At 40.9% G+C, this 24,777-nt stretch overlaps 1 protein-coding gene across 3 annotated transcripts; it reads left to right on the top strand.

Annotated features, from left to right (window-relative positions):
- Positions 1-4,940: 4,940 nt before the first annotated feature.
- Positions 4,941-24,513, top strand: RBBP7 (RB binding protein 7, chromatin remodeling factor). 3 transcript variants are annotated; one of them, XM_036306127.1, is made up of 12 exons: positions 4,941-5,248; positions 6,072-6,216; positions 9,604-9,749; positions 13,320-13,466; positions 14,477-14,592; positions 18,539-18,699; positions 19,335-19,461; positions 19,585-19,662; positions 20,266-20,342; positions 22,090-22,147; positions 22,669-22,779; positions 24,063-24,513. In XM_036306127.1, the coding sequence occupies exons 1-12, from the start codon at positions 5,233-5,235 to the stop codon at positions 24,129-24,131; spliced, it is 1,251 nt and encodes a 416-aa protein (XP_036162020.1). In that variant the 5' UTR covers positions 4,941-5,232; the 3' UTR covers positions 24,132-24,513. The 3 variants fall into 3 exon arrangements, with proteins under 3 accessions (XP_036162020.1, XP_036162019.1, XP_036162021.1); XM_036306126.1 differs by having other exon boundaries at positions 4,942-5,248; positions 13,293-13,466; XM_036306128.1 differs by lacking the exon at positions 4,941-5,248 and adding an exon at positions 5,440-5,457 and having other exon boundaries at positions 13,293-13,466.
- The last annotated feature ends 264 nt before the right edge of the window (positions 24,514-24,777 follow it).

The raw sequence follows: 24,777 nt of genomic DNA on the forward strand, positions 1-24,777 counted from the left end.
GTTATATTTAGATCAAAATATGTGTCCAAATAAATGTAAATAATATGAAGGCTAGAATCTTTCTAACTAAGTTGGGAACCAGGGACTTTCAGAAATACATCCTACATGCAAAGTTTCCAAGGACTAGATTATTTTCCATTATATTCCTACTGTATCCATATTAAAAGACAACTTTAATAACAAAACAAACAAACAAAAGAACAATGTGGTTGAGGTGGAAAGCTCAGAGGAATTTTTCTAGAAGAAAGTTCTACATTTGAAGCCTTTTTATCACTGCTTATGGATTGAGATGAGGACAGGAGGCGTTTCCTATTCAATATTTTTCATTTGACAAATATTTATTTACTACGCCCCAGTGATTCTAAGTCTAAGCCCCAGAGATTCTGGTCTAGGTCATTTCCTTTACTAGTATTCACTGTCACCAATGAGTAGCTCAAGTTGCTTAACATTAATAGCTAGCACAATGGGGTAAGTTGGCCTTTCAGAAATCCAGAGGGACACCCCACAAAGGTTTAAATATTAACACATTTATAAGTATAAAACAATTGCTTGACTTTACCTAATATCACAATAGTAAATGAAAACAAAGTACAAGTTTAAACAAGCACAGTGTTACCTATTTTATAATAATTTCCCTTCAGCTCACTCTCATACAATTGCACTAAACAATTTTTTAAAAGAAATTACTTAGAATCCTATCACACTAAGATAACTCCTTTGATTTGTCTGCATTACTCTTCTACCATTTCTCTCTCTATTTTTTCTAAAATGTGTGGGGCTTTTTTTCTGTTTATAAGAGTAATGCCTGTCCATTGGAGAAAAATTTTAAGTAGAGCAATATATGAATAAAATAACTATCATCCATAACACCAGCAACCAAGAGACAGTGGCTACTAATATTTTTGTGTATTTTCTTCCTCTCCTAATGATTTGGATGAAAATGATATAGCAGAAACAAAATTGTTATTTTTAATATGTTTTTATTGATTTCAGAGAAAGGAAGGGAGAGGGAGAGAGAGGCAAAAACATCAATGATGAGAATCATTGATCAGCTGCCTCCTGCATGCCTGGGAGCCCCACAACTCGCAACCGGACATGTGCCCTGACCGGGAATCCAACAGTGATCTCCTGGTTCATAGCTCAACCACTGAGCCACACCAGCCAGGCAAAATTGTTATTCTTTTTAATCCTCACCCAAGGATATTTTTCCATTGATTTTAAAGAGTGGAAGAGTGAGGAAAAGGCAGAAACATCAATGTGAGAGAAACACATCAATTGGTTTCTTCCTGCAGGTGCCCTGACCAGGTCCCAGACTGGAGAGGAGCCTGCAACTGAGATACGTGTCCTTGATCAGAATCGAACCCAGAACCTTGGGTCTGCAGGCCCACGCTCTATCCACTGAACAAAACTGGCTAGGGCAAAATTGTTATTCTTTATGCTCCTCTTTTGCTTGTGTAAATTTCAGATTTTCTGTAATGAGCTTTGCTTTTGTAATAAGAAAAACAAACAAGAAAGGGATGTATTAAAGAGCAGGCATTCTCAATGTTTTGTTCATTCCAGGTATCTCCAGTTCCCAGAACACAGCTTGGCACACAGTTGGCGCTCAAAAACTTATTGTTGTTGTTGTTAATCCTCACCTGAGAATATTTTTCCATTGATTTTTAGAGAGAGTGGAAGGGAGGGAGAGACACACAGAGAGAAACATGGATGCGTCTCTCACATCGATTTGTTGCCTTGGTTACCTCCCAAGCATGCCCGCAAGGCTTGGGTGCCCCTGACCGGAATTGAACCTGGGACTCTTCAGTCCATGGGCCGAAGCTCTATCCACTGAGTCAAACCGTCTAGGGCTCCAAAACTTTTGTTGAATGGCTAAGATTTTTACCAAAAACTAGTGAGACATCGTTGCTAATGGAACACAAAATCACCAGGCAGCCACGTACGGGATTAGTTCCCCTGCTCATTCCTTTTGGTAAACAGTTCTTTCTATCACATAGAATCACTTTTGCTGTCTTCATATAAGACTAACTGATTTAAAATTCCAACTCCAACACACTAGCTATCTGACTTTGGCAAAAAACTTCACTACTCTTTGCCTGAACTTCCTCATCTGGTAAATACTGGCCCAAGCACTGAGGATACAACAAAAGATCCTGATATCAGTTCACATTCTGGCTTAGAGGGAAAAGCCTATGAACAAACGTTTCAGGTGGTGATAAGTGCTATGAGGAAAAAGAAAATAAAGGGGACAGAAAGTGATTACCTATGGAGGCAGATGAGTATGTGTTGCTATTTTATGAAGGGCGAACAGGGACTGGCTTGAGGTTTCAAAAATATCCTAGTGTATCCTTGTTTTTCAAACTTCAAGTTGTGACTAGGTGTGATCACAAAATCAATGTAGAGGTTAATCTGAATATTTTAAAAAATGAAATAAAATACCAGAGTGCATATTAAAGGTCAGCACTGTTTTGTCATAACTTGTGAACTTGTTTTGGTTTACATACAAGTGTACTATACTAGTCTATAAAACATCAGTATGGAGAAAACGGTGGTTAACATTATAGCAACATTGAGGTAAGCAAAGAAAGATGCCTAAACAGGGTTTCTCTCAGTTGACAGCCCACACCCTGTGCGTGAACATGTTTGATGCCTTATTTGACTAGTAGAATGAGCTGAGTACAAAAGAGACAAAAAGACACAGAGAAAATAGGAGAAAAGCTTAAGGTCAGAGCTGAGAAGTTGGAGGGAAAGGCAAAAACAAAACTGAAGTTAAGCAATTCAAAAGAGAAAATTGGTATTACATTTTTTTATATTAAGAAAAATGACCGGAAAAAAAGACCCCCAAAAAATGAAACTGAATTTACAGATTAAATTTAGCAACAACAAAAACAAAACCCAAAGCTAATAAAATATGCTGTACATACTTTCAGATTAAGTATACGATAGTGCCTGAATATTTTCAGAAACTTCCAAATATCTGCTCCATCCTCCCTTCTCTTACCCTCAGTGAGATGGACAAAGATTTTTAAAGCCGTATCGTCTGGAAGATTTCTTCCAATCCTTTAAACACTTAACAGATTTTGGAAATCATGCCCACCTATCAGAAATAAGTAAAATATATGCAAGCAAGACTGGATATCCTCTGCCAAGCCTTCTCTTGCTGTGCACATGAGGAGGTTCCCATTATTCCAGAACAAAGTGGGCAAACTACAGCCCTCCAGCTAAATCTACCCCTCCACCTGTTTTTGTGTGACCCGTGAGCCAAGAATGATTTTTCCATTTTCAAGTGGTTCAAAAAATTCAAAAGAATGTTTTGTGACACGTTTAAATTATATGAAGTTCAAATTTCAGTGTCTATAAAGTTTTACTGGAACATAGCCAGGCTCACCCATATTTTCTAGGGCTACTGTCTTTGAGTAGTTTCCCCCAAAGCCTGAAATGTTTTCGATCTGGCTCCTTTTAGAAAAACATTGTTAACCAGTGTCCTAGAACATGAGGGCTGTCTTGTTTAAACACCCTTCCAACTCTCTTCCCTCTCCAGCTCCTCCCCTCCCCAGCTTTGGTCTCTAACATTCCAGGGCCCTACAGGAAGGCAGAGAGAGCTTTAATATGAATTGTACGGTATACAAAAACAGAGACACCACACGGTAAATTTCTATATAAAGTAACATGAGTGGCTCTGCCACCGACTAGGATGATATCTGGGTTTGTTTCCCGATTAGAAAAGTGGACATCACAGCGGCAACTGCACGATTTCGTTTGAGAATCACCACGGTCACTTGCATGAAGACACTTGGAAAATATTAAAGCAGCAAATTTTCTGGGAGGTGCTTTTGCAGGGAGAGCCTCTCTCAGAGTCTAGCTGTAGACTGAGGTCCCCTTTGCACGTAGCACCTCGACCACGTCCCCCGATCCCGTGCCCTCTCTGCTTCTGGCCCTTTTGGCCTTGCAGCCCGCTTTCTCCTCACCCCAACGCACTCCTCAGGGGCTACCAAGTTCCCGGGCAAAGCCGGCTCAGGCCAGCCCGGGTTAGCTTAGAGCAGCTCTACCCAGCTTGGACAGCTTAGGGTGGGTTCGCCCTACCCTTCCCCCTCGCCCCCCCCCCCCCCGCAGGTGATAAGAATGACTCAGCAGGGGCCGGGGCCTGGGCTGGGACTGAGATAAGAAAGCCAGCAGTGCTTAGGGACGAAAATCTCCTGAAGACCAGAAAGACGCCGCAAATCTTCGTCTGAAGGAACCAAATGTGTGAACAAACGAAAATGTAATTCAAGTCAGCTTCGGGCCAGTTGGCGGCCTATACTAGCACAGGCCGCAGGTTTAGCCTAACAGGGAGGCCCAGCGTCTTGCAGTCTGAAAACGCCCACGGCCTCCGCAAAAGGACCCCTTTGCCTCAGATAAAGCCCCCCTCAGTTCAACTGGGTTCCAGGAAAGGCGAATCGGCGGGAGGGAAACCTTTCGGAGTGCACAGAATTGCATGCCCGTGATTATCGTGTAGACTTTAAGGGCACAATAATCTCTCGAGACTAGAAACCATTTTCTTCTCTCCGAGATTTTGCTTAGCTAAGTGGCGGCAGCCTCCCTGCCCCCATTCCCATCCCCTACCCCCACCCCCCACCGCTAGAGCTGCGGCGAGCAACCACGCCCCGCGGCTCCAGGGCTCGCCTCCGGGGGCTCCCAGCCCCCGCGCAGCTTGCAAGCTAAGCCACCATTTGCCCCACCCCCGCCCCCCCCCCCTTCCGCCCCCGCGCCCAGCCCTGGGAGCGTCGGGCGAGTCCTTGCGCCTGCGCCTCACCAACTTCCTGCCGTGAAACGCCCCGCCCATCCTCCAGAAGCCCGCCTCCGAACGCCGCGTAAAACCTGCCTGCCGAACGTCATTGGTGGAGACAAAGAAGCCATCGGCTCCCAGGCCCGCCCCTCCACCGCCGCTTACTTTTCCCAGAGCGGATGCGCCTGCGCTCAGCTGCCTGGGCGGGCTGGAAGGCGCGGGTTGAAAAGTCTCGTTCCAAGTTTGGAGAGAGAGAAGAGCGCTCAGTCCTCGGTACCCGCGAGCGGGGAGGAGGCAGGAGAGAAGGACGCGGCGTCTGGGGAGCACCCAGGCCTTGAGACAGAGCTCAGGCTTCGAAAGCTCCCAGCGTGTGGCACGCCTGGGAAAGGCAGGAGCGCCTGCTGTTGGGCTGCTCTTTACTAGAGAGGGGAGTCTGAGGCGGCGGCAAGGGGCGAACGACCCGACTCAAGATGGCGAGTAAAGAGAGTAAGAGGCCCTGCGGGGCGGCGCGCGCCAGGGCCGCGGGGGGCGGCGGGCGCGCGAGGCCGCGGCACGCGCCGGAGAAAGGCGCGAATTGGCGTGCGGGGCAGGGGGCGGGGCCGGGCGCGAGGCTGGGCGCGCGCCTTCAGGGGCCTACGCGGGACGCGGCTGAGGCACTCGGGGCTCTAAGCACTTCCGGAGCCGAGTGCGGGGCCGTGAGTTGAGCCCCTTCCCCCCCCCCCTCCCAATCCCCTCCCCCCGCTCCGGCTGCGGCTCTCCCTCAGGCGCCCTCGGCCCCCAAGCGGAGGCGGCCTTCGCCGCCTGAAAGCGGGCACAGCGGCTGCTTTCACGCGCGCGCGCCAATCGCTTCGGGGTCGCGGCCCTTGTCCGGGGGATTCTGGAACCCGCCGGCCTACGGCGGCTTCGTGGCAGTGGAGGCCTCACTGGGTGGGGGATGGGGGGAGCGGGTCCATAGCTTTCTGCTACACGTGGATTCGTCTCCTCGGTTGGGTCGTAGAGCCCCTCTACATAGGGGTCGTCATCTTAGAACAGGTGCGAACAGCTGTAACCAGCAAAACACTTTCAGTGTTTGTGTAATTAATTACCCAGTTTTGTATACGCAGGCGGTGTTGATCTCAAAGTGCAAAAAAACCCAGCTTCCTGGTGTTAATATTCTCTGCACGCTCTGGAAGGGCGGTTAGTTGTTCGTGTTCAAATTAGAGGTAAAGAGAAAGAGTAGATAAGGTGTGGCCATCTCGAGGTGACCTCCAGTATCTGTACAGATTCTGACTTCGATCCCTCTTAGCCACTTAATTTCTCCAAATTTCAGTGTTTGAAGATACTGTGGAGGAGCGTGTCATCAATGAAGAATATAAAATCTGGAAGAAGAATACACCGTTTCTGTATGACCTGGTTATGACCCATGCTCTTCAGTGGCCGAGTCTTACGGTTCAGTGGCTTCCTGAAGTGACTAAGTAAGGGTTCCTGGCAACTTACTTTGCACAAATTTAACTGTTGTCCTGAATTTCCTTCTTTTGGAATGTTATACATAGAACGTAAGCATGTAATCAATTTAGTCCTTGGATGAGGTGACAGGCGACTTATTGTCAAAACTAACTTAAGTGATTTATGAGATAATTTCTGAGGTATAAGTATGACATTAAAATAGGAGAATCTGTTGTGAGATTAATGTTTGCAGGAAGCAGCAGATTTATTTGACATTTCTTGGGCTTAAATATAGAACAGCATCTCTTTGAGCCCAGAGGAATGGGTTTCTTTTCACCTTTATTGAAAAATATCATATGTACAGAAAAATGCACAAATCATAAGTATATGGCTTGGTGAATTTTTCAAAGTAACACACCCATGTAACCAGCCCCCAAAATGAATATATTTTAATTGGCAAAAGGGAAAAGAATTTAGCAGCAGTTCACTGAAAAAGTCGCTTATCGTATGGAATACACTTTGAGGTCACTGTTGGTCTTCATGAGAGTGTTCCTTTTAGCTATTTCTAAAATTTCTCTGGTAACAATTGCTAACATTTACTGAGCTCTTAGAGCAGAGCCTGATACATCTATAGAGTTTTATGTCTTATTTTTTGGCTTACTATTAAAAACAAGTACTTTGATTACTTCTTATCATCCTTGTTTCACTGATGTGGAATTGGGGGCTGATATGTTAACATGCCTGAGATCACACAGGTGGCAAGTGGTGGAGGGGACTTTCAAAACCAAAACATATAGCCCCAGAGTTGAAGCAATCCCTGCACTAGACTACCTTTCTCACATATTTGGACTTTTTCTGGTAGGAACTTGGACATGAACTTAGAAGGGCATTAAACTTTAGTATTATGGAGCTTATAATCTAATGAGGATTAATCAAACTCTAGGAGAGCTGGGGTTTTAATGATTCAAACCTAAGTTTGAATCCTGCCCCCCCCCCCACCACCACCACCACTTCTTAGTAGTTTTGTGAATTAGTATAAGTTGGTCAGTCTCTCTATTCCCCACTTGTCTGGTCTGTTAATGGAGGTGTTGATCATGCTGACTGCCTACATTTGAGAGAATTAAATAAAATCGTGCGTGTTAAAGTGCTGGTGCAGAGTAAGGTATACAGTAAGTGGTGACTGATGCTGGTTCTTCCACCCCTTCCTATTCAGAAATAATTTGTTAGGGAGGGTAGAATAATTGTCCATTTGGATTTCAGTGAAATCTACTTACTGAAGTCTTTTTAAAATGTTACCTATAATGTGTTTTGTGTAAATATTTTGTAAAGATAATAGATGCATATGTTCTTATCCCAGATATTGCTTTTATGTAAGTAAGAACTTAGCAGAAAAAGACTTTAAATTGTATGTTCTGTGGTGGTCTTTGCATACGAAGAAGTAGCTGGTTGTGGGTCCTACAGTGGCTCTGGGAATGCAAGAAAATGCCAGCCAGCCTGCATTCTTGGATGTTGAGGATGGCTGTGTGTGCTTTGCAAGGTTCTGTTTGGGGTATGAAGGGATTTTGATTGTATTTTGTCCCTATACAGAGCAGTAGAAATGTTGGCTGCTCATTAGTCTTCTGCAGCCTTAGGTGTATCCAGTATTGGAGGGAAATAGAATAATAATTGGTTCAGGAAAATAGGCTTGTATTTTAAGGATGGGAGATGAAAGGGTTTGCAGTAAAAAGAAAAATCCCAATATAATGATTGAGTTGGGAAACCAGAATCGTTGAGTTTTAGAGTCCAGAGAAATTTTTCAGGTCCTCAGACCATCTTGGAGCTGTGCTCCTTAGAAAGATCCTGTGATGTAACTTTTACCTGTTGATCTTAGTTTTTCTGCTTAACCCCATAAAAAAAAACACAAATCACTTCCTTTTTTTATGTCAGCCTTAACATTGCTCTTTGGTGCCTCCTTTCAAGCATTCCTATTTATTTTCAAATGGTTCTCGTGAGATATGTTTAATTTCCTTTTCATGTTGAGCACTATTCCCTGTAAAGGCTTCATTTTATCTAAGTCCTACTAAAGTACATTGCCTAGAGCCTGATTTTCTAAGTGTGGTTTTCCAGCAAAAAATAAGTGGGTGAATGGTCATGCGCATTGCCTCCCCCCTCCCCATATAAGTTCCTCTAAAATGGAATTAATTTCCCTTTTTTAAATTTTTATTGTTGAGAGTATTACAAATGCCCCTTCCCCTATTTTCCCCCCTTGGTGACTACATACTTTTGGCCACTGAGTATACATCAACTAAGATCCATGTCTTTTTTCCAACAAGCTGCTTTTACTTGGCTGTGGCGGCCTTATTCTGTTCTTGGAGTTGTATGTGTATTTATTGTTCTTTTTTTTTTTTTAACTTTAAACCAAATTTTGGTGAAGTTTCATTTTGTGTTTTTTAGTTATTACTAAATTACATGCCTAGAAGTAACCCTCAAACCTTTTTTATATATATATTTTTATTGATTTCAGAGAGGGAGAGAGAGATAGAAACATCTACGAATGATAAGAGAGAATCACCAATAGGCTGCCTTCCGCATGCCCCCACACAGGGACTCGAACTACAACCTCCTGGTTCATAGGTCAACAGGCAACCACTGAGCCATGCTGGGCGCCCAGCAAACCATATATATATATATATATATATATATATATGCACACACACACACACACACATACATATATATATTACTGAATTTTTTGCACAACTGAAGTTGAGAAACAGATAAATAGCCTAACATGTCTAGTGTTGGGGTCCAGAGCCCTATTTCTCAGCCCTCCTCACTGAAGTGGAACCATGGGCACAAGTGAAAATTGCTATTCAGATGATACAAAGGGGAAAGCCATTCTTAATAGATGCAGATGCAAAAATCACCGTTTGGACCAAAGTGCGAAGGGGCATCAGCAGGTTCTTTAGCCTCAAATTGGTTTTCATAGAACTAGGTAATAACGACACCCCCCCACACACACACCCTGTAAAATTGAGAGGGCCCATTTCATAAACTTTAGCACCATAAATGTAAATAGGGGGGTTTCACATCATGCCATTTGCACTTATAACCCGTTTAAGTGAAGAAACTGAGGTCCACAGGGAAGTTGTGACTTAAGAAATTGCATATAGCTAATTTTAGTTTGAGCCATGATTTAAACCCAGTTTTTCTCATCCAACACCTTATTCTTTCGATTCTACCTTGTTGCCTCTTATTGGGAAATCAGAAACATGTAGTGTGTTAAAGTGGGAGATATTTTTTAGGTGAGAAGTCATTATTTAGAAGTACAGGGATCAGTGATTAACCGAATTAAATTATTTTTTAAATTTTATCTTTATTGTTGAGGCAACTGATTTCTTGTAGGATTAGTGTGACTTATTTTCTTTTCCAAACAGACCGGAAGGAAAGGATTATGCCCTTCATTGGCTAGTGCTGGGGACTCACACTTCTGATGAGCAGAATCATCTCGTGGTTGCTCGAGTCCATATTCCGAATGATGATGCACAGTTTGATGCTTCCCACTGTGACAGCGAAAAGGGTGGTAGGTATACCATAATATTCCAGTATTGATGTCTTAAGCCTTTTTCCAATTACATGTTACTAAAACTTTGTACTAATCTCTTTTGACCCAGCAGTTTAACTACTAGGACTCTATTCTACAAAACTACTTGCCACGGGTGCACAAAGATTTCACAGTAGCATTATTTGTAGGATTGAAAGAAATATCAGGATCAACCTAGCAAAACCCAGATAATAGTTCATAGGAAATTAGTTAAACACATTAGGTGTATGTTTGAAATATTGTGCTGCAATTATAAAATTGAGATAAATCTGTCTGCACCAGTATGGAAAAGTGTCCAAGATAAATTGGGTGACTGGTGTATGCATAGAAAAAAGTCAGGAGGCATATATACCAGTTAAATCAGTTAATAGTGAGGATTTTTATGGAAACTATTGACTTCATTCGTGGTTTTTTTTTTCCTCCAAACATACATTCCCCTGCTTTGATATTCCTCTGACCACCCAAGTTCCAACCAAGTTCTGGTGCTTTTGCTGGGAAGACTCACAAGACTTGAGAACAAATTATACTTATGGCTAAAGTTTGTTACAATAAATAGTACAGAACAGAAGCGGCAGGACAGGAACAAGATATGCATCAGGGAGTCCCGGGAGGTCTGTTACAAGTCTCCTTCAGGGCTGCACAGGATGTGCTTTCTCTCTGGCAGCAAATGACAGGGATACAAGCAGTGTCTCTGCCCAGGAAAACCCATTTTGGTGTCAAGGTCTGAGGCTTTCATGGGGGGCTGGTTTCATAGGCATATCATGTCCTGCAGGCAGCCAGCCATGATACTGAAACTCAGGACCCCAGTAATGAAACTGGGAGTGTACCGTCAATGTTGATATTTGTGCGCAGCAACCCTGACAAACTGGTACAGCACAGTCCATTGAACGAGGTGTACACCACAAAAATCATCAATCCATCAGTGACACAAAGAACATTCTAAGATCCATGTTTCCAGGAGTCAGTGAAGGGTCAGTCATGGTCCCAGTGTTTCTCAGAGCTTCGAGGGTTAAGCAACCAGACCTGTTGCTTACTGCACAACCTCAAAATGATTTAGTAGATAGTTTTTACCATTTTCTAGTACTTGCTTTAGGTTTTTGTCTTAGTGAAAATAGTGCATTACAGCTCAAGTCCCACCACCCATATCCCATTCCTCCCTCTCCAGAATTCATCACTGTCCTGAAATTAGTGTGCCATTTTCAGCTGTTTATATTTTTATTATGCAGTAGTAAATACACATAATGTTCTTTTGCAGCTTGCTTTTTTCATTTAATATTATTTTTTAAAGAATAGATACATTTTTTAATCCTCACCTGAAGATAATGTTTATTAATTTTACTTAGAGAGGAAGGGGGAGAGAAATATCAATCAGTTGCCTCCAGTGTGTGCCCTGACTGGTGATCAAACCCACAACCTTTTTTATGTACTGGACAGTGCTCCAACCAAATGAGCCACCCGGCCAGGGCATTCAATTTTTTTTAAATATATTTTATTGATATCTTACAGAGAGGAAGGGAGAGGGATAGAGAGTTAGAAACATCAATCAGCTGCCTCCTGCACACCCACCACTGGGGATGTGCCCGCAACCAAGGTACATGCCCTTGACCGGAATCGAACCTGGGACCCTTCAGTCCGCAGACCGACGCTCTATCCACTGTGCCAAACCGGTTAGGGCCAATATTATTTTTTAATGTGTGTGTAAATCATGTTGATGTGCTGTATAGTATTTCATTATGATTAAACATCAGTTTATTCATTCTTCTAAGAGGTAGTTGGATTGTATCTAAAGGAGCTGGAAAACTTGAATATCTTGATAGAAGAAAGGTTAGAAGGAACCCACTCAGTCCATGGGGGCAGGGGCACGTTTAGAGCAGGCTCTCAGGAGATAGGAGGTGAAATAATCTGGAGGGGTAGTCTTAGGAAGGGGGAGGCACATTTCTCTTTTTTAAAATCTTTATTGTTGAAAGTTATTACATATGTCCACTTTTTCCTCCATTGACCTCTCAGCCTGCCCCTGCCCCCCAACCCCAGGCCTTCATCACACTGTTGTCTGTGTCCATGGGTTATGCATGTATGCATTAAAGTACATTGGTTGATCTCTTCCCACCCACCCATCCATCCTCCCCTGCCTTCCCTCTGAGGTTTGTCAGTCTGTTCCATGCTTCTGTGTCTCTGGATCTATTTATGTTCATCAGTTTATGTTGTTCATTAGATTCCACATATGAGTGAGATTGTGTGATACTTATCTTTCTCTGACTGGTTTATTTTGCTTAGCATAATGTTCTCCAGGTCCATCCATGCTGTTGCAAATGGTAAGAGTTCTTTGGCACATTTCTTCCAGTGACAAGATGGGCAAGGGAAATGCTGAGAGTGAAATAGAGGGTTTCGTGTGGTTGTGTGAGAGGAGGAGTTGTGGAATGGGAGATGATTTTCAGCTACACAGAAATAGTAAGCTAATGTTTGCCATGGAGAAGAGTGGCTAAATTCTGGTATGAAGCCATGGGAGCTAATGTTCATGAAGCATTCCCACATCGAAAGAGCTGGCTGAAACTGAGAAATGGTTTACTGCTTTCAGCGTGTTTTCACCAGGTCCCACCCAGTCTGTTTAACTTGTTACCTGCCTGGCTCCATTGGGCATTTGAGTGAATATTCTCATTACCAGAGACACAGGGTGAGCTAAAAAGGAATGTGCAAAGAAGCAGCAAGCTAGGTCAGGAAAAAAAATAAAAATTATAATGTGAAGCCTCCCGAACTTTTTGTGTCAGCAACTAATTCAAGTTTTTATCTATGAACACAAAAAAGAAAGTGTTCTTGTTTGCTGTTATCTGCTTAAATGTTCTCTACTTGTATTCTTTCTGCTACCATCTTGCTGTTTCCCAGACGTTGCATTACTTTTTATGTAGCTTTGTTACTTTTTTAGGGCCTTTTTAAAACTATTTTACAGTATAGTCTTATTCCCACACCAGATAGAAAGGTTAAGGCCCCTCGTTTTAGTGTTGGCACTCCACTAGCAGTTGAACCAAGTATGCTGGTGGAACTAGCATGTATGTGTTCCTTGGATTTGGGTGACAGTTAGTAGGCATGGATATCCTATTTGAGGATATTTTTTACTTCAGACTCAGGAGTTTATACTCCTGAGGGTAAAGCCTTCCGTGTCTTGATGAAACCTAAAATGCTAATTCACTGCAGCACTTCTGAATTAGTCGTACTTGCACTAAAAAGTTGAAGTGTGTTTATTATTTGCTTATTTAAATTTTAGTGAATAAGTACATCATCTTCAATTTTTAATTGTTTTGAATCGAAGGTGGAGCTGAATTAACTTGCATAAAATAGCTCTCAATATTTTCTAATATAAATGGACTTTGAGAGGAAATTAATTCCAAGTGGCAAGTAAACCAACACTTTGGTGTTCTCTCTCATCAATTTGTGTTGTATTCTGTCATATTAAAATCTGGGTTGATTAAATTGATTTGTGGACTTTAACTGTAAGTGTATGTGTTTATTTCTTTCTTCTCACATTAGAATTTGGTGGCTTTGGTTCTGTAACAGGAAAAATTGAATGTGAAATTAAAATTAATCACGAAGGAGAAGTAAACCGTGCTCGTTACATGCCGCAGAATCCTCACATCATTGCTACAAAGACACCATCTTCTGATGTGCTGGTTTTCGACTATACAAAGCACCCTGCTAAACCAGGTAAAAGTCAAGTCATTACTTGACCACTTTTGCTTGATTCCAAATAACTGCTTCAAAGTCATTCAAACTAGTCTAGACTATAATTTTTCAAGGTTTAAAAATTGTTTTGTGGGTCCAGTAATGACGCTTGATTTCAATGACTTAACAGAAGGACCTCACAGCAGATTATACTCCTGGCAGCAAACTATATAGAGCAAAAGCAGAAGGAAAAAGATACAGATCTGTTAATAGTCCAGAGAGGTCAGGCATATAGGCTTCTGAGTCCTTCCCTGCTGTGGCCACAGAGAGCATGCATTCTCTCTAGCAGCAAGCCACAGGGGCATGTACTAATGTCTCTGTCCAGGGAAGCCCCTTGGAGTCTCAGGGTCTGGAGTTTTTATGGAGATCTGGTTACATAGGCACATCTCGCTCTATGACCAGTCATGGTAAGGGAAAATCAGGACCCCAGCAGTGGTAACATCATGAATCTTGCCAAACAATTCTACAAGTCTTGACAAGCTGCCACAGCATGCCCTACAGCTGTGGGCGTATAAAACTTCGTCCTTAGTGACATGAAGACTTTTGTGTGAGGGTCACATTCCCAGGAGCTGGCTCAGGGTCAGTCATGGTTACAGGCTACCCCAGATACATGCAAGGACTGAGCAACCAGACCTGTTGTGTTATCTCTTTCCTTACAAAAATGTTTTTGAAAATTGACCCAGAGGCGAGGCGGTTTGTCATTGCACAAATTTGTAGAATAGCTGTAGTTTTCAGTATTTTGTGTTAGAGCTAGTACTAGGTTTTTTAAAGGAACTAGTTTTATGGTCGTGAGACCTGGTTTGCGTTGAGTATTTGGAATGAAGCACAGAGAATAGCTTTCCATGGCAGCTTTGGGTCAGACCAAGTCCTTGTGTGTATGCAGTGCTATGCCAAGCATAAATAAATATTATGGCTCACTCAGGTGAGGCTTTGCTCTTACCAATTCCAGTAAACCGATAATCAGTAGTTAATGCACTTCTTTTTTTCTTTAGACCCAAGTGGAGAATGTAATCCTGATCTTAGGTTAAGAGGCCACCAGAAGGAAGGCTATGGTCTTTCCTGGAATTCTAATTTGAGTGGACATCTGCTAAGTGCATCTGACGACCATGTAAGAAACCTATTCTTCCTAATCTACTCGTGTAGAGTTAAAGACTGCCAGACAGCTCTGCATTGCAGGAGTACTATATAGATGAAAGGTTTTCTAAGATAATATTGCTGATTGTTGTGATAACATTTTCACAGGATTTAGAGCAGTTGTTATCAAACTATCCTTTGAAGTCTTAGGATTTCACAAAGTTTTTTTGGAGCTGCCTTAGAATGGAGGGAAGGTATGCAAAAGGTATCCTATTATGTAAAAGTAGACCTCTGTAATGGAAACTGAAGTATTTGTGAGGCCTGAGTAATATAAATATTTTGTTTTGTTTATTGTTTGTGTACAGTTCTGTGGGATTTAGTGTATTCCCAAAGCTATGAAATCATCACTATATAATTCCAAAACATTTTCATAAAATGTCACAAAAAAGAAACTTCATACCCATTAAGCAGTCATTCCTCAATCCCTCCTCCTCACAGCTCCTGGCAACTGTTAATTTATTTTCTATCTATAGATTTGTCTCTTCTTAATATTTCATACAAATGCAATGGTAATAAATATGGCCATTTATGTTTGGCTTCCTTCACTTAGCATAATGTCATCTGTGTTGAAGCATATGTCAGTACTCCCATTTTTATAGCTGAGTAATACTTCATCATATTGATATACTATAGTTTTATTCATTTATCAGTTAGACATTTGGCTTTCTTCCACTTTGGAGCTATTTTGAATCCTGTTGCTGTGAACATTTTTGTACAAGTTTTGTGTGGACATGTGTTTTCATTTCTTGGCTAATTACCTAGGAGTGGAATTACTGGATCATATGGTAACTCTATGTTTAACTTACTGAAGAACTGCCAAATTGTTTTCCAAAGCAGCTGCACCACTTCACATTCCCACCAGCAATGTACCAAGGTTCTAGTTTCTCCATGCCCTCACCAACACTTGTTATTGTCTGTCTTTTTTATTATAGCCATCCTAGTGAGTGTGAAGTGGTATCTCATTGCAGTTTTGATTTACATTTCCCCGACGACTAATAATGAGTATCTTTTTTCATGTGCTTATTGGCCATTTGTATATCTTTGGAAAAATGTGTATTTAAGTCCTTTGTCCATTGCTAAATTTTGTGGGGTTTTTTAATTGTTGAATTGTAAGGGTCCTTTGTATATTCTAGATAGATACATTATTTATCAGATATATGATTTCAGAAATTTTTCTCCCATTCTGTGGGTTGTCTTCTCACTTTTTTTATGATGTTCTCTGAAACACAAAAATATTTAATTTTTGAGTCCAGATTATGTATTTTATTTTGTCATTTTGCTTTTGACATTGTATCTAAGAAACCATGTGTAACCCAGCATCAAAAAAAAATTCTCACCGATGTTTTCTAAGACTTATTGTTTTAACTCTTACGTTTAGTTCTTTGATCCATTTTGAGTTAATTTTTATATATAGTGTGAAGTAGGAGTCCAACTTCATTCTCTGCATATGGATATTCAGTTTTCCCACCACCATTTGTTGAAAAGACATCTTTCCCTGTTGAGTTACTTCAGCATTCTTAATAGAAATTGTTTTAACAATTAAAAGTACCATACAAATGCAAAGAGATCTCATTAATGTATTGTAGATCAATGTTTGTAGCATTCATGCCACTTAATGGCCCCATATCTTTATGGATTCCATACTGTAAGCAGAAAGTGTTTGGTATAACTCCAACTAGAAGCCAAGGGTAGACTTCAGGAGCTCATGTAATTTGGCCACACTTTATGTCAGCTTTTTGAGAGTAGGTTTCTTGCCTTCCTTAGTATATCCCGATGCCTCGAACAGGGTCTGTCACATCACAGATCTTTATATTTCTATTGATTGTAGTTTCTGTTAGGTTTTTTAAAATATTGAAAGTAGTTAATTGCCCAGTCAAGATTCTTTAGTAAAAGCAATCAAAATGGACTCTGGCTGATTTAAACAGAAAAGGAATTTATCAGGAGGGCATTGGGTAAGGTACACAGAATTGCTATGATGGCTAGAAAATGGCCTGGAAAAAAGAGGTTAGGCCAGCAAATCAGGCCAGTGAGGACGTCACTCTTGCCATCTTGGAAAGTGTATATTATGGCCCTAGCCGGTTTGGCTCAGTGGATAGAGTGTCGGCCTGCGGACTGAAGGGTCCTGGGTTTAATTCTGGTCAAGGGCACATGCCAGAGTTGCTGGCTCAACCCCCGGTGGGGCATGGAGGAGGCAGCCAATCAATGATTCTCTCTCATCATTGATGTTTCTATCTCTCCCTCTCCTCCCTTCCTCTCTGAAATCAATAAAAATAAATATTTTTAAAAGTGTGTGTTATGCCCCCCCCACCACCCATCCGAACAGAGTCTCCCCTTTTTTGGTTCACAATTCAAAGTCCTGGATGGACTGATGGAGCCTGTGTCACATTCCTGCTTTCCTCACAGTAGATGGGAAAGTCTCCGAAATAGGGAAGATAGGTTCTACTTAATTGCTAGTACTTTTTGAAGACACCAGGCTGGGACTTGCCAGTGACAATAATAGCTAACTTTTTCTGAGGGCTCTGCATGTGCCAGGCATCTTGCTAATCTTCGCAGGATCCATCCTTCTGAGGTGAGGAGGGGGTGGTGGCAAGAGCTCCACCCATTCCTTTCTCTTCAGTGCATGTGAATTGTGAATCTGAGTGTGTATCAACAGACTAAGGGCATGTGTATTAATTTTTGTTACTTGGAAAATAGCTATTACTCCTGGAAAATAGTTTAGTTACAGAAACCCTTTCAGATAAGAAAGTGATTTAAAAACAGATGAAACCATTACCAGTGTCAGTGGAACTAGTATGAACATACCTTAATGGAATTACCTCATATTTTATACAGTTGGATGAAAATCATTGCCCTATAGCTTGTAGTACTTTTTTTCATAAAGCTTAAGACTTTCCTGTTAATTTTTTGTGCGATGGTATGTCAAAAGAAGACTAATCTCTCAGAGCCTACTGGCCCCATGGCCTCTCCTTGGGTTTGAGGAGCATGCCATGGGGTCTGTCTGAAGGCCCCAAGCTCTGGCCTCTCATAGCCTAGTAGGGCTTTCTGGGTCATTCACCTGTCATACTTCTGATGTCTGCAGTGGTTTCTCCCATGAGAGGCTTGTTCAAAGACTTTTGCCTTTTATTGAGGCACATTTTAGTTTCAATTACCAGTCTCCGAATGCAGTGTGAATATTTAGGACGTGCACATCTGTTCAGTGGATACCAAATGCTGGGTTCTCTGTTATGTAATCTAGGCTAGATGAATTTTAGATACTTGCCTGTATGTTGGTAGAAATTCTAATCTGAGTGTTCCTTGCCTGCCAGTGTGCTGGGTCTCCCCATGCATGCCTCTATTACAGTGTATTTTCTTTGCCTTTTGCTTATCAGATCATAGAATCTACACCTATAACACTCTGTTGTTTGTGAAGCTTCACTTTGGTTTATATTACACTCCCTCATGTTTATTTCTAACATTCATATAGTTAATCTAGAGGCCCAGTGCACAAAATTCGTGCATGGGTGGGGTCCCTAGGCCTGGCTGGCGATCAGGACCTATCGGGGCTGTCTCGCCCAGTCCTGATCGGGGCCAGGCGGGCTGGGGCCTACTGGCTGCCAGATGGGGTCTGTCGGACCGGGGGAGGGACTGTGAGAGGTTTGCCAGATGGAGGGAGGGACTAGGGGAGGTTGGCCAGACATGGGAGGTTGACTGTGGGAGCACACTGACCACCTGGGGCAGCTTCTGCGTTGAGTGTCTGCCCCCTGGTGGTCAGTGCGCATCATAGCAACTGGAGACCAGTCATTCTGGTGCTTCAGTCCTAATGGTTGCTTAGGCTTTTATATATATAGATAGTTTTGTTTCTAATGAAGTATTTTAAATAAGATGTTAGCATTTAAATTCTATCTTTTATGGCTTTTGTGTATTTTTTTTTCCTTCTTTAGACTGTCTGTCTGTGGGATATAAACGCAGGACCAAAGGAAGGCAAAATTGTGGATGCTAAAGCCATCTTTACTGGCCACTCGGCTGTTGTTGAGGATGTGGCCTGGCACCTGCTGCACGAGTCACTGTTTGGATCTGTTGCTGATGATCAGAAGCTTATGATGTAAGGTTGAAAGTTCAGTGGGGTGGTGTTATAGGGTGTCCTGAATGACCATCAGTGATTGTGGTGGCCTATGGTTTAATTCCTTTTTTTAAAAAAGTTATGTATTGGCTTTTAAGAAAGAAAAAAAACAGCTTAGTAAACATGCTTGGTATGGAGGTAAATATCAAAATTGAGATCAGGGTGACTTTTGAAGATGAGGGAGGAGAATGATTATATCAGGGCATGGCCACAGGGCTGCATTCAACAACCTAGAACCCTTTTTATCTCAAAGGAACCAATACAGGAGGCAAATAAGGAAAAATACTGAAATTAGACAAGTCTGGGTTGTAGGTATTGTTATGTTGTCTGCTTTGTCAATATTTTGTGTATGCTTGAAATAGTTGGTAAATTAAGACAGGAATGTAATAAATGAGAAACCAAAAATAACAGCCCTAGTTCATTCTCCTTACGTTTAGAACATACCATTTAGCAGTTGGAAGTCTAAATTGCCAACTCTAGGTGTGGTTGGTGTCTGAAGGGGCAAGCATAGAGGTGATGTGGAGTGGAGTTGATGAGGAAATGAGCTTGAGGTCTGAGAAGTTGGAGAGGGTCGAGTGGCCTCCATGTGTGCTGTGTGCCTTGTAACTTTGTTTTAGATGGGACACCAGATCCAATACCACCTCCAAGCCAAGCCACCTGGTGGATGCACACACCGCTGAAGTCAATTGCCTGTCATTCAATCCCTACAGCGAGTTCATTCTCGCAACTGGCTCTGCGGATAAGGTTTTTACGTTTTTGCATATTTGGTGTTTACAAACCCAGTTGTTTTGTACAGTAATCAGACATTTTAAAACTCTTATGGAAAGTGCAAAAATGAATTCCTTTTCACTTGTTATTTTTCTTCAGACCGTAGCTTTATGGGATCTGCGTAATTTAAAACTAAAGCTCCATACCTTTGAATCTCATAAAGATGAAATTTTCCAGGTACGTGACAGTTTTCTGGTGTCTTTATGTCAGGTTTTAGTAACTTTTTGGCAGGGGGGAATTAAAATTTTTTCTTCTTTTATATCATGGGCATGGAATGTTGCTTTTTTAAAAAACGCTCTTTATAAGTTAACTAGTGGGAAATAACTTGGACCTTTTTGAAAGACTATTCGTTCAGAAGTAGAAGAAAAAGTCTTGCAAAACAGATCAGCTTAAAAAGTGAAATCCAAGGATTCTTTAGTTAAGGTATATCTGCATGATGGCTTCTCTAGTGAAAAAATTTCTTGTATGATGTTTAAAATAGAGATTTGTATAGGTCAAAATACACTTCACTGAAAATTTTAAAAGTTTGGGATGGTTATGGGGCTGAAAAAGATGATTGGGCTCCTAGCTGAATTCCCCTATATTGGGGAGTGCATCCTTCCTGGGGGCAGGCCAGGGATATGAGCCATTTAAGAGCACTTGAAAGGATTGGACAAGAAGGGTGAGGGCTGTAGGCCAATGAGGATCCAGAACACATCATGGGAAAATAGTGAGGATCAGGATAGTATCCACAAACCTTAGAATGGATGATTTTTTACATTTTCAAATATGTATTGCTAGGTCCACTGGTCTCCACATAATGAAACTATTCTGGCTTCAAGTGGTACTGATCGCCGCCTGAATGTGTGGGATTTAAGGTAACTCAGAATCTGGTGATGAGAAACTGCATATAAATATGCTAATCTAAGATTATGTAATTCATAAATTTAGAAGAGCGATGTGCTAAACCCCAGTTTAATAAGTCTAATGTTAAAGTAACTTTTAAGTACCTTCCTGAAGAATCTTTGTTCCAAAAGACAGAAGTAAATCAGCAAATGAGCTGTAAAATAAATTTATGCAATGTTTTATTTTTCTGTTGATATTCAGGATTGAAGTTGAGGGAGGTGTGCATTTGTGTTGTAACATCCAAATGATTGTATAGAAGACACTCATGCTATAGAAAGTGGTAAAGATGTTAGTTCATGTCTCATGGGATCTCACATACATCTGCAGGACTAGTCTTAGAGACTTTCTACCATTTGCTCTTCTATGCTTTCATTGATTCAATAAACATGAGCTTCTACTATGGGTTGTGTAACTGCTGGGGATATACTTGGGGATAGGGATAAGCAAAGCCCATGCTGTCAGAGAGTTTATGTGCTTAGGGCTCATTGTATAGTTTCCATTTTTTAAAGTTCTTGACTTCAGAGTGGCCATTCAATTACCAAAGAATAGCTTTATTCCTACCTATAGTAAATGTGTTTTGTTGAAGTGGACTGAGTTTTTAGTGTATTAAAACCAAACCTGCCTTAATATGAGACAGTAGACCCATCCTTCAGTGTACGGAACACAGTGCAGAATAAAATGCTGGTATTGTAAAACTTCTAAACATCTAATGTTCCGTGTTCTTATGGAACAAACTCTGGACGTGATAGATGCTTTAAAATGTAAAGGATCTTTAAAGCAGTTATTTTTTTAGTATGTTTGAAAACAATTTTAGTAGTAAAATTAGAAACCTAAAACAAAAATACATAGTGGTTGTATGAGGTGATACAGCAAGGTTTAGAAGTATGGTGCCCTGGCAACTGGATTATCCCTAAAAATGCCAAGAATAAATTTGCACACATTATATAATGTCTTATTAAAATTCATTTATGACTTGCTTACTGTTAAAATTACATTAGATAAAATTACGGATTAAAGTGGTCAGTGTTAGCAAGTATACTCTTGATAGGGAGAGGAGAAACATTAATTGTCTAGCGGTCCCACGTTCGGTTTGTTTGCTTGGTTTTGTGGGAAGGAAAAAATATCACTTAGAAGGTTGTATGTTTTGGCTGTCTTTTCCAGAAGTTATTATTAGCAAAGTCCACCTTTGGGCTAGATACGATATAGGGCTGATAAGTGGTGTGTTACTCAAGAGCAATTTCACTATTGAGGCTGCTGGCATTTTCTGCAAATTGAAATTTTTAAGAGAGGGAGGGGGAATTTAACCTTTCCTTGGCTTATACATTCTATAAAGTTGCTTTGTTGTCATATCTTCAGATATGTGGTACTGATGTGTTATTATTTCTCATTTCTGGAATGAAAAAGGCTTTAAGAGTGAAGTGTAAGTTCTTACATGCTTTTCACCTTTTAATTCTAATGTAGTAAACACTACAATGAAAATATTGAGTGAATTGTAATATTAACAAATTATATTCTGCAGTTTCAATTATGAACAGCTCTTACCCATTTCCCAAAAATAAACAACCCACTCTCCCACCAAGTAATATAAAAACTCTAATTGATAGCAGCATAGAAATATTTGTCCAGTGTGTTTTAAGATGCACTTTCTGGGCTGACACTGGTTTTGCAAACATGCTGCAAGAATTTCAATAACAAAAGCATTATGCTCTTTCTTAATAGCAAAATTGGAGAAGAACAATCAGCAGAAGATGCAGAAGATGGGCCTCCTGAACTCCTGGTATATGTTGGCTTTCTTATGCAAGATGAAATGTCACATGCAGATTGGATTCTGTCATTGATTCCATGTATATGAAAATGAGCCAAAACTTCAAATTCTAGTTTTTAATTTCCAATTGGAGGTCTTGGAGGTTGTTGTAATTGGGGTTTGACATTTATTGAAAATAGGAAATAAGAGCCCAGTAGGTTTTGGCCAATGTTTCATTAAGAATAATTCCAGCTCCTGGGAAACAGTGTATAGTAACTCCTCATTGTGGGGAAAATTTTTAATGACTGGATTTTTAAGTTCCCTGCCCAGAAACTAAAATTCCTTGATCTTGTTGATGCCAATAGTGCCCATCTCCCTCCTATTCCTAATCAAATCATCTTGGTGGCCCCTTGAAGGTTAAGGTTTATGTGGTGGTGTACTAAGCCTGTGCCCTCCCTCCAAACTGCAGGACAGTGACACCCACCCCTGCCATTGGAAGACTGATGCTCTAACAAAAGATAAGAAACCAAGGCCTTTTTTGTTCCTATTAACAGTTTATTCATGGAGGACACACCGCCAAGATATCAGACTTCAGCTGGAACCCCAATGAGCCATGGGTCATTTGCTCGGTGTCTGAGGATAACATCATGCAGATATGGCAAATGGTGAGCTAAAATATCTTTTCTCTTAAATAACTATCTTGTAAAGGAGAGATTTACTGATATAATAGAAATATTTCAAAAATCTAGATGTATACTGTACCAAATATTTATAGAAAGGGAATAATTTTTAAAAACCTTTTCCATTTTAATGACAATTTTTAGCTAAATATACATCTGTCCAGTCAGGAGAAATCTTTGTACGTATCTATAAAAACAGATGTAGACACAGCATGTGCTCTGATTTTCATGATTACTTTTCAACTGGGCTCTTTACATCACTGCTCTATATCCAATGTCTGTTGTGTCATAGACATGGAGAATAGAGGAGGAGCCCTAACTGGTTTGGCTCGGTGGATAGAGCATTGGCCTGTGGACTGAAGGGTTCTGGGTTCAATTTCGGCCAAGGGTACATGCCCAGGTTGCAGCCTCGATCCCCAGTAGGGGTGTTCAAGAGGCAGCCAATCAATGATTCCCTCATCATTGATGTTTCTCTCTCCCTTCCTCTCTATTTTTTTTTTTTTTTAAGAATAAAGGGGGAAAGTGTCAACGAGGGCACATGATACTAAGCACTCTGAAAATTAGCACTAAGTACACGACCGACATGTCTAAGGCACTGAGGTGTTAACCAACCCTCATAAACCTCAGGGATATCACTCCCTCTAAATCAGCGGTTCTCAACCTGTGGGTCGCGACCCCTTTGGGGGTTGAACGACCCTTTCCCAGGGGTCGCCTAAGACCATCGGAAAACATATATAATTACATACTGTTTTTGTGATTAATCACTATAATTATGTTCAATTTGTAACAATGAAAATACATCCTGCATATCAAGATATTTACATTACGATTCATAACAGTAGCAAAATTACAGTTATGAAGTAGCAACGAAAATAATTTTATGGTTGGGGTCACTACAACATGAACTGTATTAAAGGGTCACGGCATTAGGAAGGTTGAGAACCACTGCTCGAAATGATGCTTGCAATGCTTTTGGGAAACACCTTTTATGAACAATAATTTTAAATAGTGCTTGGGCATCTAGGGGTTATATGTGGAATTATACACTGGCCTGCCTGTCCTCATTAAATTTATTAGAGTGTTTGGGGGTTGGGAAACACAAGGATAACTTCTAAATAAACTACTCAAAATGTGTCCACTTCCAACACTGAAACACATTGCCCCGTGAATCCAAAAATCTGGATAGAATTACTAAATGCTATTTTTAGATAGTCTTGTAAAAACCATGGGGAGTTATACCTATGAATTAATTTGGTTGTTATCTCCAGGCTGAAAATATTTACAATGATGAAGAGTCAGATGTCACAACATCGGAACTGGAGGGGCAAGGATCTTAAACTCAAAGTATGAGAAATGTTTCTGTTGAATGTAATGCTAACATGAATGCTTGGTTTATCAAGCGCCAAAAAAAGCGTTGTATAGTAGGAAATGTTAAGTGGGATGGCATATGGCATTCTTTACCTTCTGATTCTAGCACTTTCAAGTGAGCTATTGCGTTCTGTATCATATCGTAGCTTTTAGGGAAGAAATGTTGCTAAGAAAGAACATGACAGTTTTAAAATACAAGTAGCAGGGTACTGCCTTTGATTAAAATATTTTAAGTTCTTGTTTTCTGAAACTAAATGCTTGCTGTTCCCAAATATGCAAGAATAACTTTTACACTTTTCCCCTCCAACACTTGTTGATTGGCTTTGCAGAAAATAAAGTTTGAAAATAAAATTTGTTTTATTCTTTTAGAACCTGGGTAGGGATGTGTGTCTGTCTGTCCCCTTTATTGAGATGTGTGTGTGTGTGTGTGTGTGTGTCTGTCTGTCTCCCTTTCTTGTGAGCACTTCCTGAATTTCATTCTACAGTGCATGACAGTATCCTAAATGCAAAGGTGGGAGAAGTTAGGTGTCTATTTTGTGTTTGGTAGATTTGTAAACCTAGAGAACTACCTTAACTTGTGTCATTTGACCCACACCCTGTTTGTGCTTTAACTTT

This window comes from Myotis myotis, unplaced genomic scaffold, assembly GCF_014108235.1.
Source record: "Myotis myotis isolate mMyoMyo1 unplaced genomic scaffold, mMyoMyo1.p scaffold_m19_p_4, whole genome shotgun sequence".
Lineage (NCBI taxonomy): Eukaryota > Metazoa > Chordata > Mammalia > Chiroptera > Vespertilionidae > Myotis > Myotis myotis.